At 33.1% G+C, this 19,734-nt stretch overlaps 3 protein-coding genes across 3 annotated transcripts; 1 reads left to right on the top strand and 2 right to left on the bottom strand.

Annotated features, from left to right (window-relative positions):
* LOC105170461 (RING-H2 finger protein ATL73) lies at window positions 1,166-2,504 on the bottom strand. The gene has a single exon (XM_011091226.2). The coding sequence runs from the start codon at window positions 2,049-2,051 to the stop codon at window positions 1,521-1,523; it is 531 nt and encodes a 176-aa protein (XP_011089528.1). The 5' UTR covers window positions 2,052-2,504; the 3' UTR covers window positions 1,166-1,520.
* Window positions 4,052-8,303, bottom strand: LOC105170844 (telomere repeat-binding protein 2-like). The gene is made up of 6 exons (XM_011091767.2): window positions 7,998-8,303; window positions 7,627-7,945; window positions 5,954-6,384; window positions 4,880-5,055; window positions 4,509-4,575; window positions 4,052-4,427 (listed from the first exon to the last, which is right to left on the bottom strand). Exons 1-6 carry the CDS (start codon window positions 8,301-8,303, stop codon window positions 4,386-4,388), a joined length of 1,341 nt encoding a protein of 446 aa, XP_011090069.1. The 3' UTR covers window positions 4,052-4,385.
* LOC105170460 (expansin-A4) lies at window positions 16,683-18,463 on the top strand. Its single transcript, XM_011091225.2, has 3 exons — window positions 16,683-17,000; window positions 17,387-17,699; window positions 17,781-18,463. Exons 1-3 carry the CDS (start codon window positions 16,868-16,870, stop codon window positions 18,082-18,084), a joined length of 750 nt encoding a protein of 249 aa, XP_011089527.1. The 5' UTR covers window positions 16,683-16,867; the 3' UTR covers window positions 18,085-18,463.

Below are 19,734 nucleotides of genomic sequence, written 5' to 3'. Positions count from 1 at the left end.
TATTACATTACACGTAATAATTATATTTTTAAATAATTTAAAATATTATCCTTTTTCTTTTCATTGTATGAAATTGTGAAATCTTTATATTTAAATTAATAAAATGATTTATACTAATCCGATCCAATCTATTTTGAACCCAACACATTTTGAATCTAACCCATTTAGACCCAATTCATATCCGATCCAACAAGCACATTTACCACCCCTAATTGTAACTTTCTAAAAAGTGACTGTAGCATCCTAGGACTTAGGGTATCATGTCACCTACTCAACTTGTCATCCTATTCTTGCTACTAGTATAGGTGGCATGTTCAAATATGTGTTTAAATATATAAAATTAATTATTATCTTAAAATATGGGTAAATTACATCAATATTTTATAAAATTTAGCATAATAACAAATACATATCTGTCAGATAAAAATTTACATTTGTCCTTTTTGAGGTTTGTTCCATCTTACATTTAACTCCACCAAATAGGGGTTTCGGTAAATTTATCACATGTTATTCCTAAAGTACTCCTAATAAAAAGTTTGACCATGATTTAGCCAATTTTTCATTTGGACCAAATTGTAATGTTCTAAAATATTAAGGGGGTTAAATGTTATGATCTCATATTCGTGTACTTAGATGTAATTCTTTTTTTGTTGTTAAATTAGCCATTTTTGTTCATTAAATATTTTTGGGATTATTTTATATGTTAGGGTGAATTACATTTCCATCCTCTGAAGTTTAGTATAATTATAAATACATTCTTGTTAGATAATGTCAAATCTCAAAATATATAATTATTTACCCTAAAAAATAATATATATTAAAAATACTAAAAAAGCATTAAAAATATTATTGAAAAAAAATGAGAGAATGAAAAGTGTACGTAGGTTGAGAAGGGAGAAATGGGAAGTTGAGAAGAGGGGGAGAAAAAAAATGACGATTAATAAAATAATAAAAAATTTAATAGACTAAAATAATTGAATTTTAGACGTAAAAGTTACCTTAGATGTGCTCTAGTTAGTATACATAAAAGGCTAATGGATGACCATTTATTTACTATACACGAAAAGAAATATACTAATAGACGAAGCTATGCTAATAAAATTACCAGTTTCAAACAATCGTGCATGTATAAGAATTTTTCCCAAATGTGTAAATCTTTACATCTTACGTTTATTTTCATGTATTCCGTCAGAAGTACGAGACTAGAGATTGTGCTTATGTCCTTGCACTAATCACCAGACCACCAATAATTGTTTCAGGACATTTCAAGCAGATATTTAGTACACAAGTAGAAGAAGTACTCTAAGGTATGATAAGCCACTAAAATCTATTCATTCTCAGCTCTAACATTCCGAAAGTTCTGCTCTATGAAAACATCTTATTCAAATGAGGATAGATTTAATTGAACTAAATCATTTGTCACTTTTTCTTAAACTGTACACTAATCATACAAAAAAGTGTATTGTACTCCTCATATAATTGATTTAGATCCTTACCCATTCTCTAGTTATGAACGCACACTAACTGATCTGAATTCTCACATTCTCTGCATTATTACCACTCGTAGCATCCTCGAACAACGGCCGCCTACAAGTAGGACACGACGATTGTAGAACTAACCATCTGTCTATACACTTAACATGGAAACCATGCCTGCACCTAGGCAAAATCCGAACATCCTCTCCTTCCACAAACTCCCCTAGGCATATGGGGCAGTCTGTGGCCGGAATATGCAGTCCCGGCTTGTAAACAACGACAGGAATCTGGCTCAGCGCGGCCTCTTTCTTGAGACTGGCAGATCCGGAAGCCAAACGGACAGCAACGTCGTCAGCAATCGTTCTGGAGCCCGTGCATCGCAACGCACAACGGACGATGGAGTTCATCCCGAGAGCGCACACCAAGGCACAGAGCAGAGCTGCGAGGATGATGACCATGTTGCTGTCGAAATTTGCGGTCTCATTGTAGGAGGCGTTTGTCTTGTTAGCGTTGGTTGGAGGGACGGTGATGATGTTGGAGTCGAGCAGCAGGCGATTCGGATAAGTGGTGGGCATTGGAGAAATTAAGGTGGTGATATTAATGATCGATCAAACAGCATGCAAGAAAGATTGAGATGTTGATCATCAGGAGGACTTAAACCTAATTAAGCATGGAGTGTTGGAAGGATTCCAACAGGATAGGAATGGAAAAAGGGTATCTAAATTATAATGAGGATAAGGAGAAGAGATCAGTGAATAAAGGGGCTCTATCTCTTTTATTGGTTTTTTGGGACCAAAAATCTTGATCAAGAACTGGTCCTGCCAAGCATAGTATAATTTCCCAACTTTGAGAGAGAGAGAGAGAGGGGTTAGTTTATCACCTGAAAGCAGCCATGGGAAAGGTGAACAGTGACTTGTGTGGTTGGCATATGGAAACAGGCAGTTGTAAGAGGGATATGAGATATTTTTTATGGTGAGATTTTTTCAAGTTTGGTGGGCTATCAACCATTTAATGATTAGGGGCATTGCGTGCTTAGATATTAAGGAAAAGGCTGCTGTCTGGATCATGTACAAAGAGTTTGATCCTACAATTTTGATTTCATAATGATAATCTAAACTACAACACAATGAAGATGGATTTGATTAATTATTTATAATTGTTAACACCATCCAACGTTATCAAATTCATGCTACACGCAGTGTTTTATACGTACATTGTATATATATAGTCATTACAAATACTCCTATTTAAAAAAATAATAATAATTACATGATCATCTAACTCGTCAATGTATTGAACATCGAATATAGTAAGTACGTGTTGGTTTCAAGATAGAAAGTACATGAAAGTTTGGCATAAACGATTTACATAGTGGAATTTGTCATTTTTCACAAAACTAGCAAAAGCAAAAAACTATTTTAATTTTTCTTTATGTTGTGCTTTATTCATACTTCCACCCGTTTCTTTGTAATTCAATCTAACTATTTTTTTTCTTTCACTGTCTTTATTATATGTTCATGTTTTTCCCCACTAAATATTCTCTACCATTGATATGCAAGTCGTCTCATGACCATCATATCATTTACCCAATCCGTTTTCTTTACCATCTCCTCTATTTTTCATATAAAAGAAATCATTCTACTTAACTAAAAATAAAATTACGAATATTGGAAGCACGAATTAAGGAAAACTAGAGCTCTTTAATGTGGCGCGACGTGGCGCTCCCACTCGGAAGTTGTGGAAGCATGCCTTGAGCACTGAAGCAGCAAGAGTTTCCAACAACTTATGCAACCCAGATCAAAATCGAGCATTTTCTTCCAATCATTTTTTCCAGAAAAGCTTAATACAAGGGCATGGTAAAGAACAGAAATTATGGTTCAAGCAGTAGCAAAAACAACTTCACATTCCTGTTCAGAGATCAATGATTTGCGTGATAAACCACAACCCAGGCAAATAGATCAAAGAGATTCGAAGGGTTTCGTCCCGTTTCACCAAAACAAGATTTATAGATTCTCACCAAAGCACGTTTCAGGTGATCGATGATTCACCAATTGCAGCTTCCGCATCCAGGGAGAGTAGATCACCATTATCATTTGCCATTTTTCTTGCAGCCTTCACATGGGCAGAGAAACTACAAGCAAAGCACCCATTCTACACTTGATAAACTAATCACACACTCCTACAATATCAAGCCAAATGTCCGGTCTCCACTCAATGTGATAACTCTGAGGAGGCACAAACCAACTGCAGTGTCATCTTATATTTTGTTTACATTCGAGCTGGAGACAAAGCACAACACTGCTTAAATCCTGTCTTTTTAGCGTGACAAGTTCAACACGACGGTGATCAGAGCAACCCATCAGCCTTAACGAGGTGGTGTTTTGGTATCGCTGATAAAATCTTATTGGAGAATATACACAGAAGTTAGATGACATATATCACTAACAGAAAATATAGGTAGAATCTGAAAAAAAGAAAATGGCTAAAATCAAACTGGAGAACTACCATTACAAAACCACTCATGCCTTTCCCATCGTTGGCATGAGTAAAGGGATCAGCCCAAGAGAAAAAGTTATAAGAGCTGGTTTGTTATAAGGGCAAATGGCAAACCAGCAGAGGAAGCAAGTGGACTACAAACAATCTTACATAAAATACATTAGCTGGAGAGCGATATTTAACATCAAAATTTATTGTCTTTCCTTCACGAAAAACAAGTATTTCTGAAAACTACCCAAAGCAAACTTAAACCTAAGTACAACAAGAAGAATACTAATACCTACCCAGCATAGCCTCAGCAATATAGTGATAATTTACAATCCTATTCCTTCATTAACTGCATGGACACTTGTTCTACGTCAAAAAGCGCATGCTATTTGCTGTACCTTTACATCAGAAATTTTACAGAGTTCTTAGCAGCGTGTCAGGTTTCTCCATTTGTCCTTCAAATCAACCTGAAAGGAAATAATCTTCAACAACTTGGATAAAACAAAGATGCAAACCTAACAAATGGGAATAAAGAAAAACAAACTTACTTCAGTTCTACCTTCAAATATATCACGTTGGGTAGTTAGGATGACCTTCCAATTTCCTTTTCCATACCTTCAGTTGATTAAAACACTTACATTAGGAAAGGTCCTAACAAGTCCATATATTACTGGATATCATGTAAACCAAGTGGAGGTTAAAGAGACGAGGAATTCAGCCAAAAAAGGAGAGAAACCCAAATGAAAAGTGTCAGCTTGTAGTAAATATTGCAGAGGAAAGGCAAACACCAAATATAATCATCCAATAGAACAGGTTCTCTAAACAAAGGAAAGGGTCCTCCAAAAGAAAAGCTAGAACCAACAATTCAAAAAAAAGAACCATTATTCTAAATGTCCATAAAATAACAAATAGCTCATACTTTTGTACTCCAGCTCTCAAAGTGTCTTCTTCCAGAGTACTCCATTTCCTAGCTTTCCTCCTCTTCTTTATATTTGCAGCTTCATATCTGTCTAGAGGAGACACGTTTATCACCCTTGGGCTGGGCAACTGAAGCCTACCCCTGCAATCTGTTCGGTCTTCTTGTGATCCATCCCACTGCAAATGCAATCCACAAATTACAATAAACTTTTGCACCCTACAAAACCAAAAATGGTAACTTTTATAGTCTATATTTCTTCACATTAACCTAAGTTATGGGGTGAACAAGTGACTAGTGACGACTTCCTAACCGAAAACATGAATGCCGGGGGAAAATCACAGTATAATCATAAAGCATAGTATGTGTATTTGAATGCTAACTACTTACATGATTACCAAGTGGCATTTAAGTTATATTTCCCATTCAACAAGGATGATATGGTAATAATATACAACTTGGAGGACCTAGGTGAAATTAGACCTAATATTTCAAACTTGTTCACATGTACCTTATAACTAACTGGTAGTACTTATGAAAATGTTAGTGCTAACTCCTTTTACACATCACATTTAAGTGAAACAAGGGATGTTGAATCGCAAGAACAAAGGAGAGTAGCAACTTCTGGATAATGTACATCAGGCTGGAAGATATTTGCATAATACTGCTCCTTATGGACTCCCGTTGAACTACAGCAGGACTCCTGTATATTTTAATTGGTCTATTTTGGAACCATATATCATATAGGTCCTCTTATTAGTGGTTAATTAACATTTTAGCAAGTTTCTAATTTGGAGACAACATTGACAACATACTGAGGGTATAAAGGTAGTTGATGCTAAAGGACCAAAAAGTTGGTAATTTGTGGTTTTGATACATAGTAGAAATATTTGACCTTAACTCAATTGCAATGTTGGATCTCAGACTCATTAGTCAGTACTCAGGAGCAGAATACGAACAAAGAATCATATATATTTCCAGTTTCCTAGTTATAACAATCACAATATATTGAAATCCTTTTGATGTCTAGGTCATGAGAACAAAATGGGGTAAAGAAAGCAAGTATCTTTTTATCACCTCATAGGTGTGAGCAGAGCTGTTTCGTTCCATCAAACTTCGCTTACGTGTATCACTCACATTAGGAACAGTAGAATGAATAACTCCAGCACCATCCACAACAAATTGGTTGCCTGCAACATGATTCACTTCTGTAGGATCATGACCCTTATCTTCTCTTGCCACACCAGAGATAGCTTCTGCAAGTCGTAATGCATCAGGAAGGGGATCCTTGACAACTGCTTGAAGCTCCAATGAACTCGACTGAAGCGCTTTCCGAACTCCATTAACTTCTGGGCTGTGTGGCAAATTATAATTCTTATTTGATGCTCCTATTTTCATTTCATCAGACTCAACAATTTTGGCTCTTCTTGCTTTTCGAGATGCCAGTCCTCTTGAACCTCTCAGACCAACAAGCTTGTCTCTAAGCTTAATTTTTCCCTTTTGCATATCTACGGAACACAAAAGAAGAAAAAAGGGACTAAAGAAAAGCCTAAGCATAAGAACATTCATGAATCCTGATATGCTTAGCAAGCAAAACAAGAAGCAATCCTTTAATTCTCTGAACAGATCAGAAAAAATCAACCAGGAATGGAAAAAATGCATCTGAAGCACCAATTTTGCTAACCAGTAACCAGATTGCGTCGTTTTCTCTTTGAACTTCAGAAACCAAAACCATGTTTCTGGTGCTTTCTAAGTGAAAAGAACAACACATGTTTAGTAATAATAAATTGTTTGTGGTTCATTTATCTTTCAACCAATTGAAATCAATATTATGTATTTTCTTCTAGATATACCCATATACTCAATCTTTCCCCAAACCCACAAATCAGAATATAGAAGCAAAAAAAGAGAAAATCATTTGGAGTTAGGTGAGAGTATCAATCACAAGTCAAATTCATTCTTCACTCACTGCTTCGCCAACAAAAAAAATCCACTAACTGCACCTGCAAGTGCATGATTACTTTCAACTGTCAGATTTCACTAAGCTCTCCTTTCTTTAACTAACCAACTTAATTGTGATGCAAGTATAAATTCCAAATGTTCTCCTCCTCCTTCATATCAGTATATTATTATGGCACTACAATCTGAAGATGCTCCCCCCCCCCACCCCCAATGCTACTCCTTACACAACCACTTTCTAGTAGACTGCACCGTTCTGTCACAATCTTCAGAAATTTCAATTGGATTGAGGCAAGTGAAAAGAATGGGATGCAGCTTCGCATTGTATTACAGATCAGTCTATGGCTTCTAAAACTGGAATGCAACTACATAAGAATGGGTTTGACCATGGGGATGCAGTGCAGTCATGCTGCTCGGTCATAATGGTGGTGATTGTGAAGCTATGTGAGCAACCAAACATGTTTATCAATGGGTTAGTAAAAATTCAAAACTTGAAACATAAAAGATGAAACAACATGATTATGAAACTTGCTTCAGCAATTACTTCTGATATGTAGTTAATCCTAAACCTATAGTGCTTAGTAAGATATGAAGAATTATAAAGCATATAAACCGATAAAGATTCTGTTGGAAGTTCTATTTACAAGCCACTGGCATGGTTTTATTAACAAGCAACCAAAGAGCACAACAAAATTTGGTATTTTACCATGTATGGTGAGTAATTTGAGCTAGCAAATTCTCAATTTCACGTATTATTTAAAAATTCATCCTTTAAGCATTCATAAACTTACAATTGTTCACATTACCAACATCTGTATCTCGGCCAACACTACACAAATGTGCTTCATTTCCAGCAATCTGATCAACACTTCCCACTCCTAGCATCCCCTGCAAAACATCATCATTCTTCACTTGTTCAGCAACCAATTCGAGAAAAGAAGGACCCATTTTCTCCTTCTCTTCCCTCAGATAAGCATTAACTGCCTCGATAGCATTAACTCCCTCGCTCTTCTTCAAGATACTCTGACAAGCATTATCCTCCCAGACGGCAGCCTCAATCTCGTCCTTCCATCTCCATTCTCCCAATTCTACCCCTCCAAACCCTTTTAACTGCCTCAAAAAACTTGAACTTGCTACTACTATCCCTACCATCTCCACTTACCAAAAGCTTCACCGTGCACTCCACTGCCACCGAGCAATACGCATGCTTCATGGCATCAGAGACCATTTCACTCCCTTGACGGAATTCGATTTCCTCCAATTGCTCCAACAATTCGAGAGTGCTTTCAGAAATTGAATTGCGCGACATTTCGGATTCGAGTTTCTTCAACAAAATCAATTTTTGCAATTTGGAATTTTCCGTCGGGAGAGGAAGAGCCCGAAGCAGGGAATTCACCATCCGGTCCTCGAGCGGCTGTCTCAGAAGAAATTCCAGCACCCAAATCGCAATATCCGGATCGACATCCATGAAGGAACAACGAAGTATCAAAACCCTGTTCTCCACGAGTTAAAGGAAACTTTTCTGGGAAATCTGCGGGGAAACAAATCTTGCGTTTGTCGCTAGGGATTTGCTTTGAATTGGGAATTTTGAAGCCAAAACGACGTCATATGCCAGCAAGAAAAGGAAAAAGGCTTTTGTGCAGCGACGAGAATTGAATGCTGTAGAGCTGTTTTCACAATTTTCACTAGTGTGTGTGGTGTGTGTATAATTGATTAAAATATTAAAAAAATAATTGTTATTCTTATTTTAATTAAATAGATAAAAATAGAGATAATTGTATTGTTCTTCTCTGAGATTTGATATAATTACACATAAATTTTCTATAATTTAAAAAATTACATTTAGTATCCCTGAGGTTTCCTTTTATCTAACAAATAAGTCTCTCCGTTAGTTATTACTGAGTTTGATGATATTAACAAAAAATCAAATAAAAATTATTTACCATCAATTTACTTATTACTGATTTATTACAGGTCAAATAATTTTTTTATGATCAAATTATTATTATACATCTTCACACGATAATGCATGTGATGATATATATCTTTACTGTAATAAAAGTAGTTTAGTTACAAAAAATTTATTTAACCTGTAATAAGTAAATCAAGGCTAAATATTATTTTTTATTTAATTTTTTATTAATATGAACAAAATCAATGAATTTTAACTAACAGAATGATCTATTTGTTATACATAAACAAACCTTATAAGTGTTTGATGTAATTTTTCAAATTATAAAAAATTTATATGTAAATACACAAAAATCGAAGGATGAGAGGGTAATTATCCTAAAAATATTATAATAAATTATTAGTAAAAATGAGAAAAAAGAAAATGTGGAAGTTGGGAAGTCACATAAAACTAAAAGGGTAAAATTTATTTTAGTCCCCCACATTTAACTTCAACTTTAAAATAGTCCCTATTTTTTCAATTTACTTTAATTTAGTCCTTTCAGCAGATACTTTTTCTATATTACCCCCATCAAATTTTTCTATTTTATAGAGAATCATTGTAGTGCTTCACTTTTCATTTTTTTAGTACAATTTGGTCCCTCATACATTACCTCAGAAAATAATTATTATTCTAATTATGTCGTCTCGATTTTTTAGAAAAACAAAAGTAATATTATACTATAAATTCAAAATACGATATTTACAAAATATTTATATAAAAACTCACACCTACAAAATATTTATAAAAATTCAAATAAAATTTTTATTTTTATTTTATTTCTCACACCTATAAACTTAAATTTAAAATTATGCAATTCGACTAAAAAATTAATAAAGTATTTTCATTCTATTGAAAATTATGAAAACTAAAAATAAAGAATAGGAACAAAACCAAAACAGCCCAATTCCCCGGCCAGGTTTCATTTAGGCCCAACTTCAAATGACATTTTATATCCTTATGTCTGGTCAAATTTATTAAATAAAAAATTAACTTTAAATTTAATCAATCAAATTAATAAATTGAGTTCAGACGAAGTTTCATCGATCGAGCTTGAATATCAAATTAGTTTTTAAGAAAAGAAATAATTAAATTTACACCCTTTAATTTATAATTTGTTTACACAAATTATCCCTAACTTTTAGATAATTGCACATACACCCACAAAAAATGAATTGTTTCCCACACTGTAAGTTGTAATGATTACAATTTAATAATTATGTTAAATCAATACTATTAATTATAGTTAAATAAAATCTTTTTGATAATAATATATGCCATACCTATTTACTTTTAACTATAGTGATTAATTATTATCAAAAGTAATATTTCTTCTGTTTCAATGTATCTAATAACTTGTCCAAAAAAAATAATAATAATTAGTGTTTTTTTGGCTCCATCACCTAATGTTGTCAAAACCAGTACGTGTGCTTAATGTGGGGTGAGTACATACATAGAATTTAGACTTAAATTTTCCTTCATTTAATGTGTTCATTTGATAGTGTTTGTGTTTGGAAATTGTGTCCCTTGAGTACCAAACATTACATGAAAGAGCTTTTTGTCTTGCTTTCACACAGTCTAGTCTGAATTAGGACACCCTTCTTCATAACTCATCAAAATATATCTGGTCCCATATCACAAGCAGAGGGTGGATGAATTCTTTGGTTTAATCCATGAATTTAATTTTTTATCTGGAAATTAATTTGAAGGGGAGATGCTATCAAGATTGACCAACAATATGGACTTTAAACTTGATCAAGACAAAAATGGGAGGATCGGACAACACTGAATCGTTAAATTCACTGAATGGGTGGTCCCCAACAACAATTATCTGAATTTTAAGTTAATTAGGCTAATAAGAAAATCGAGTCCAAAGATTGATTTCAGTTAAAGTCTTGATCACATTCGTCCCGTCACAAATGAATGCCCGCATCTATAAAAGATCCTGTATGTCAACAAATGTTTAATTTTATATGGCATGATCTGAACTATCTTGAAAAGATATAATCAACGATTGTAATAATTGGGTAATTGGGTTGGAGGGGTTAGGCACACTCTAGCCCGGGTAAAATTGTACGAATTTTTATCCTATTTAATAATTTTTCCTGCTGGTCGGGGGGACCCCCCCCCCCCCCAAGATTTTTAACCATCCTAATTCCTAACCCCACTAAAATCTATTGGATCTTTTATTTCATTTTATTATGCTTCCCCTTTTTCTTTTTTTTTTTAATTTTTTCCCTAATATATATATATATATATATATGAGTGACATGTAAATGTTAGCTTTTGAGCAATCACACATGGATTGTTTGGAATCAATAAAGAGAAACAACTGCCCTTTTATTCTTATCTCCTCTCCGATATTCTTACAATTTTTTCATTTTCTTTCTAATTAAATTATTACCCTTTTTTATTTAGATATAAAATGAAAAGAGTGATTTTAATTTATTATGCGTTTGTTCACAAAATATAGAATTGATTTATGAAATGTTTTTGAAATTATAATTTATTAGATCTTATCTTAAAGATAAGTTATTAAATTATTGGATAAAACAACATATTTCAATAACTACTTAGATTTTTACAAAAACGGAACTCCTCCTTTTTTTTAGAAGAGCTTTTTTTGTTTTTTATTTTTTTTAAATGAAAACGATGAGCTATTATTCTTTTTTGAATAAGTCGATAGCAATTATCAATATAAAATTTATCTATCGAACAACTATAACAATCATACACTAATCATCAATATCAAATAACTCTATACAATCAACACCTACTATTAAAATATAATAACATGTCATATATTAGCGGGATTCGAACTCATAACCTTTGGGGCCTCAATTTTGTCAATTGAGTTAGATTTCATCAACTTTTATTTTTTGGATTCTTCGAGCTCCTGTGAAGATATTGTAAAGACAAAAGAAAGATTGCCATATAACTTTGGTTTGAATTCATTTTGGTCCTTTATCTTTGGATATTAGATTATGTTCTTTATCTATCAACTTTGCCTAGATTTGGTACTTTAGCCTAATGCTCTAAGTGTAATATAAATAAATATTTTTTTAATAAACCTAAACTCTTATATCATACTAGACGAACATTAGCTACAAGATGCAAAATGAATGGATATATATAGACTAAAATTGCTCTTGAAAAGTTACATAGGGATAAAATTGTCCGAAATTGGGTCAAATGACTAAAACTGAAACGAATAAATTTAAAAGACTAAAATTAATAACAGAAAAATTTAAAAAACTAAACAAATAATTTTTCCTATTACAAATTCACCCAAACATCCTCTTAGTTCGCAACATGTGAATTTATTATTCTTTTTCTTTTTCTTTTTTGTTTTTCCCGCCTAACAGAATTATAATTAAGCATGGAGTAGAATAGTAGTAATTTTTGGATTTTTGCACCTCATTATCTTTCAATCACTGAATAATGATTGAAAAGTGATGCAAGGACCCGCAAGTCCGGACCTCTCATGTGATCCTAACATGGCGGGTCGAGGTTCAAAACTCCTCCATTTGTTTATTATGTATATTAATTTTCGTGGCACGTTATTAATATAATATTTTAAAAAATTGAATAAATTAATAATTTTATTAATTAAAATATATATTTAAAATAATTGAAATTGATGAAGTGGTATAAAAAATTGATACGTGAAATTTAATATCCCTGAAATTTATTTTAATCTAATAAATAAATCTATTATTTAGTCAAAATTTATTAAATTTATTGATATTAACAAAACAACTGAATTTTTTTATATTTACCCTCGATTGACTTATAACAGGTCAAATAATTTTTTTATAACTAAACAACCCTTATAGTGATGAAAATATATCTCCTTACATGTATTAACGTGTAAAGATATATAAGAATAATTTGGTCATATAAAGATTAATGTAACCTACAATATATTAGTACTAAGTCAATCGAGGGAAAATATGAACTTTTTTGGGTTATTTTGTTAATATTCAGCAAATTCGTTGGATTTTACCTAACAAACGAACTTATTTGTTAGATATAAGCAAACCTCAGGAATGCTAGATGTAGTTTTTCAAACCACAGAGAGTCTATGTATAATTACCCCAAACCTCAATTATTATTAATACCAAGTTTAACATGTTATTTTATAGTGTTAAAGTTTCTCATATTCGACTCAGCTCGATTCATTTGGACAGTAAAAGCAACAGAAATGTTACTGACAAAGATACAATGATATGTTGTGCTAAAATCGTAATAAATACAAGATGGAGGGAGTATTTTTAAATTTTCAATCACGTAATATTATCTATCAGTTACACTTGTTGGTTTGATTGGTAGAGATAGATCACTACTCGTCAGATAATTATCGATTTTTTCTTTTTTATTTTTTTTTCAATGTTAGAACTGTATTAATGAATAATTTATAAGTAATTATGATTTTAAAAGCATGTTCCAACCGTGACGAGGAACAGGAATAAAGATGCTCCAAATTGTCGTGGACCTATCTATTCTTTCTCTTCTTGTTGATCAAAGTAAAGACAGACAGATGAAAGGACAATGTGATTTTCCTTTAATTATGTGAAAGTGATTATGCATAAGCTGGTTTTGTATGGGACAGGCGCCGTATAAATTGACATATATTTGGTGTTAGTTTTAGTATGACGACAATCACTCAACTTATATATAAGTCGATGTTGATTTCTCGATTGAATTTTAAATGACTTTATATTGTGAAAAAATCGTTCTTACATGTTGCTATAGTTTGATTGAAGTAGATTTATCATTAAAGATGTTATTAATACATATGGACCTCTGTGGTTCTAAACTTACAAAAAACTTATTCTTGTTTGACAATTATAGTGAGAAGTGGAATAAAAATTGAATAGCGATTTTTCGTTTTTTTTTTCTTTGGGAGGGGGTGGGGGGTATAAGGGCAAAAAAGGCATTTTGATTGAGTTGTGTGGAATTAGGCCATTCATGGAGTGACATGTGGCTCTATCCTGGGTAGCTATTAGGAGAATGTTTGCGACGAAACACTTGATTTTGTTTCAAGATTATCTTTTGAATAATTACACGTCCATCCATAAAAATGTACTTATCATTGTTTTTTGAAAAATTATACATTCATCTCCACAAAAACGTTAATATCATTGTACAAACTAGCCTTAATTTTCTGCAATTATGCAAGAGCCATATATAGGTGGTTTGTGTAGAATGTAAATATATCATAGGTCCAGTGGTGTATAAATGTAATAATTTCTTTATCAATTAGTTATAAAAAATTGTGTTTAAAAACTGTATAACTTCTTACTTAAATAAATTTAATTTAATATAACACAAGACTAGAGCGCAGTCGACTCTAGACGATTTGAACCCGTATCAGATTCGTGTATTTTTTTGTGGGATTATGTCCAAACTTGGTCTTACCCAAGGGTTGAGGCTTGTTTCAAGACTACATATTGACTTTATTTTCGTCCTATCAAGTGTGGATGTTTAAGCTGCACATATAATTCATCAAAATTTTCAAGATTTATACTGTTGCTGTCTTCAAAATTCATTAATGTACATGTGAAATAGGAGATTTGGTGAAGCATTGTATACATATCAAGTGAACCTGACAAAGCACTGTTGTAACATAGGATGAAACAATGTAAGAATATGGGAAATCCTTGGTGACCCAACACCAAACAACCACCAAACGTATAATTTCCTCGTATCCATCGACATACTGTCTTTAATTTTTAATGAAGCAATACTACTACTCTATTATTATTACTTAACCAATTTCATCTACTTTGTTGCACGACATAGCTAGAACTACTGTATTTTTCAATTATTTGGACAAAAGGGAAAATTGCAAAGGTTTACACACACGTATAAAGTAGCTTTTGTTGTCTACCTTTCGGTGGGAAAGAAAAATTAATCATTCAGTCCAGAAGAACACAAGCAGATGATACTTTAGGCATCTTGCCATAAGTCTGCTAGGCCTCAAGATGATCGTCTCTGTAAGAATGGTTTAAGTATAATTCTACAATTAGGGAACATTTATTAATATCAGCTCTTTATGTCTTAAGTACGGATTTTACTATTTGAATATTCTTACGACCTCATTTTTGCCGCATTGAAGTTTCTATTTCCAAACTTGTCGCATTTTCTATATATTTTTGGCAACATATGCATGGCATGTGTATAAAATATTTTCTTAAATAAAACAAATGGTGTCGTTTTTGTACAATCAGCGTGCATATGTTGAATGTAACAAAAAAAAAAAACGCTAGGACTACATATTTCCTCCTCTAAGATCTTACTATCTTAATCAAAATGTTATAATTGGAGCCTTCTCGGTATTGCACTTGCGTCCTTCTTTTTCCAGAACACGCTACTGGATTTCAAGACTTATTTACGTATTTTAAAGTTTTTTTAATAAATTTGATGTCTACCCACTATCTATATTCGAATACACAACATAACTTATAACAGACGAATTATCAATTACATTGCACTTGACCAATAAGTAACATATATATTCCACATTGTCGTGGTTCTATTTACTCGTGGAACTATTTGTGGTCCAACATCATTTTTAATGTTTCCAAATTGTCGTGGAGTGAGTACAAGTTTATAAGACAGCTACTTGGAAAATCAGTTTGTCAAACTTGGGCATTCTGCTAACCAACAACATCAAGAAATGCCAAAACACGAGTAATACCAAAATCAGCTATAGTCGCCAACACGCTTCATTAATTATCCGGATTTTGATTAAACTTTTTCTTCACCGAAAAGCATCTTCATCAACCTTTGGACAATTGCGGCATTGCAGCAAATGACGGCCATGAATGAATCCTAGCCATATCCTGTCCCCCTCCAACTCCATAGTAAAATCAATAGACCGTGTCCACACAATGTAATTAATTAGTAAATTCACAAATCGCAGTCCATTTCATGATCGTGGTATTAGAGTCTGCCTAAATAAAAATTCTTGAATGGAAATTTTATTATCACTATATAAATATATATAACATAAAAAGAATTTTACGTACAAAGTTTCACAAAATATAATTATTACATGCACGTGAAAAAAGGTTTTAAAAATATTAAATATTAAATAATTATTCCTTCAATAAACTTATAAATTTTCAGACAATGTCGTCATCAAATTTACTGATTGCCTTTTCTCGGAGGAGGACGTGGGATCTATTCATTGGATTTGGAAGAAGATTAGACCCATTTGTATTATTTGTTTGTTGTATATGTTTAAGTATATATTTGAAGAAATATTCTATGTACTAAAGTTAACAGTGAAAAGATGGAATATAAGATGAAACAAAAAGTTACAGCAAAAGATCCAAATTATTGACCAAGTAGTGCGTAGAATTCATAAGGTCCGCCCAGGTCGTCTACGTCCAAATAACCTCAAATTAGAAGGTCTCTATAATTCTATTTATAAACATTTACCTACTTTAATAGTTGTTTCTCGATGTATTTATAGATAAAATAACGAATTATTTCTAAAAAAAATTATCAGAGTGATTGGTATACTCTTGGAAAATCCTTATAATGACGCAATTCGAACGAGCCCGACTCGTGAAATAAAATTTCGTTTTCAAATCCAAATCCAATAATTTAAACCCAAACTTATTTGAAATGAATCTGAGGTAAGAAGCCACCCATTTACGATTCCTTTCTTACACTGTTTGATATTTTCAGACGAAAATAAATACAAAACCGAGAGGCTGCATAAGTTATTATGGGTAGCTACATGCATGTGGAGGAGGTGGGCCTACAAAGGCTGAGAATTTGGTACTTAGCTGCCCAACCAAAGCCAACGCATGTGCCCTTAAACAACATCAACTATTTCAACTTAATTTTAGCACACAAACACAGATAACACCCTCGTGGGGCATTTGGGCGGCCGTTAGCCCCAATCTTGTCAGCTGTCTCTCCTTTTCTAATTACTTGCCAACTTTGATACTCCTGCTGCCTGCTGCCTGCTGCTCCACCACTATAAATGCTCCCACCACTCTCCACCAGCTACCAAAAATACATATATTTGTCTAAGTACTCTGCTTCCTCTCAATTCACTAAAAATGGTTCCCGGGCTGAACTCTTTCGCCATAATTTCTCTACTCCTTCAATTGCATGCTGCTGTGGCTGACTATGGCGCCTGGGAAAGCGCCCATGCCACTTTCTACGGCGGTGGCGATGCTTCCGGTACAATGGGTACGTATAGTTTGATTTTATTTCTTGTCTATAATTTGTATTTTATGAGTTACTAAAACGAACAGAAATAGCTACTTAAATAGGTGAAATAGTATTTTATTCTAATTTTGTTATCGTCTAAAAATAAAATTATAAATAGCTTATTAGAGTGGTGTTTGCAGTGGAGATAAATGGAAACTTTTTTTTTTTTTTTTTCAAAATATCAAGCTCAGGTGCTTATAAGTTGACTACATAGTGACTGTAATTATTCACATATAATAATTATATATTTTCTAAAAACATGCACGTCATGTATCTCAACACTGCTAGTTTTGATAAATACACAATGAATTTCTTCCAAAAATTGTAACTAAATTAATTAAAATACTTACTATACTCTTGTGCAGGAGGGGCGTGTGGGTATGGTAATTTGTACAGCCAAGGATATGGAACCAACACAGCAGCACTAAGCACGGCCCTATTCAACAATGGGCTGACCTGTGGGGCGTGTTACCAAGTACGGTGCGACAATGACCCTCAATGGTGCTTGCCAGGCACCATCACCGTCACCGCCACCAACTTCTGCCCACCGAACTACGCCTTGCCTAACAATAACGGCGGGTGGTGCAATCCCCCTCTCCAGCATTTCGATATGGCCCAACCCGCTTTTCTACAAATTGCTCGATATCGAGCAGGCATTGTGCCCGTTGCCTTTAGGAGGTTTGTGCACTTACCAAGCTTTTGTCAAAATACGTGTAAATAAAGCATCAATTTTGATCTCTTTCATGCATTTTGTTGCAGGGTGCCCTGTGTCAAGAAAGGAGGAATTAGATTCACCATCAACGGTCACTCGTACTTCAACTTGGTTCTGATCACTAATGTTGCAGGTGCAGGGGATGTCCATGCTGTTTCAATCAAAGGGTCTAGAACTGGCTGGCAACGGATGTCTAGGAACTGGGGCCAGAACTGGCAAAGTAATTCTTACCTCAACGCCCAAAGCCTCTCCTTTCAAGTCACTACCAGTGACGGCAGAACTGTTACCAACTACAACGTGGCGCCCTCTAATTGGCAGTTCGGCCAGACATTTGAAGGGGGTCAATTCTAAGATGATTATTAAAAACGATTTAGTGAAAAATATTATACGTATTTTACTCCATATTAATTTATTAATATATCCGACTACATCTACGTAGAGATCAATGGTCACGCATTGACGATCTAAAATGCTTCCCTTTTTTTGGAACTATATTTTTGCACCATTACAAGGGATGATAAATTGAAATTTTAAAAATCAACATATATATGTATTTTATTTTGTATACGTATAATTTTCTGTATACGTATTTGTAGAAGTAAGAGAAAAGCTGAGGTGGTTGGTTACTACCCGCTTTGCTTTATTTGCTAATTGGTGTAATGTTTTGTTTGTATTATGACTATAGCAATATAATTTTGTGTCACGTTAAATTCGTGGTATAAAATTTTTATTTGATTTTCTCGTTAATCATAACATTGATTTTTTCTAAGTTTGTTTCATATAGAATTGGAGAAAAAAAATCAAATTATATGAAACTCAATTGAAGTGGATCGATAAAAAAATCAGTTAAGCACAATTAGTTAAACTTAATGAACCAAACTCGAACTAAGTTTTTTATTTCATAAGCTTTTAGGCAACATCCGGATTTGATTGAATTAATAAACAAATAATAAAAAAAATATACTTGAGAAACTCAAATTGTTCGAATTCAACTCATAATTGATCTAGTTAAACCTCATTTTGAACTTGATCGATCAATGATTAGGCTAACTCGAACAAAAATTTTAAAATTTTATAATAATTTCAATTAATTTAACTAATAATGTATTTAACTCGACTCGATTTATTTATACTTATATATAGGACCACAATAATTTTAATTCTTTAGGGCATGGAATGGAATTTGTGTGGGCTTTTGGGCTAGTATTCAAATGCACTTTCCAGGCCCAACTGAGTAGCTTGAGGCCTTGAAGAACATTTGCTGACAGGAAAATGAATTTTCAATAATGACACATTGAGAATATCTGTTGCTGGAAATTTCATATTTGGCAAAAAATTGTTACGTGACAACTGCAAATTGAGGATATTTTATGGTCAAAATTGGCAATTTTTGGTGACAAATATTGTCAATTATCATAAGTTAAAAATAATTTCAAAATGTCATTAATTGGAGGGAATTTAAAAATATAAAATAGCATGTAACAGAAGAAAAGCCCTCAAGTTGTTGTACTACTCCAACTTCACGCCCAAATTCTAATAATCAATACTAAAATTCTTTTTATATCTATCCCAATATAATAACAAATAAAACTTCAGTTAAATTGCATAGAACCCCATGTACTTGCTAAAATTGCATAAAATCCTCCAACGTTAGTTGTATTGTCAAAATACTCCTGATTTCAATCCAGTGCATGCATGCCCATTTTGTGAGTGGCTTACTTGTCGTACCTTCACTTAATATATACGCCATCTCTAATTCTAGCAACCGTTAGATTATTATTATTATTTTATTGCGGTATATCCGACAATTTATCATGAATTGGGGATGCATTTACGATCTTGCCCTTATCATTATTTTAATTTATAATATATATTATTTAATATTATTAAAATATATTTATAATATATATAATTATAATATATATATAAAAAATAAAATAATAATTATAAACCCCACCCCCAACCCACGGACCTCCTCCCACCACACATCCCCCCCCCCTT

This window comes from Sesamum indicum, linkage group LG9 (genome assembly GCF_000512975.1).
Source record: "Sesamum indicum cultivar Zhongzhi No. 13 linkage group LG9, S_indicum_v1.0, whole genome shotgun sequence".
NCBI classification, from domain to species: Eukaryota; Viridiplantae; Streptophyta; class Magnoliopsida; order Lamiales; family Pedaliaceae; genus Sesamum; species Sesamum indicum.
The sequence above is the reverse complement of the archived record's forward strand: the minus strand, read 5'-3'. Positions and strand labels throughout refer to the sequence as shown.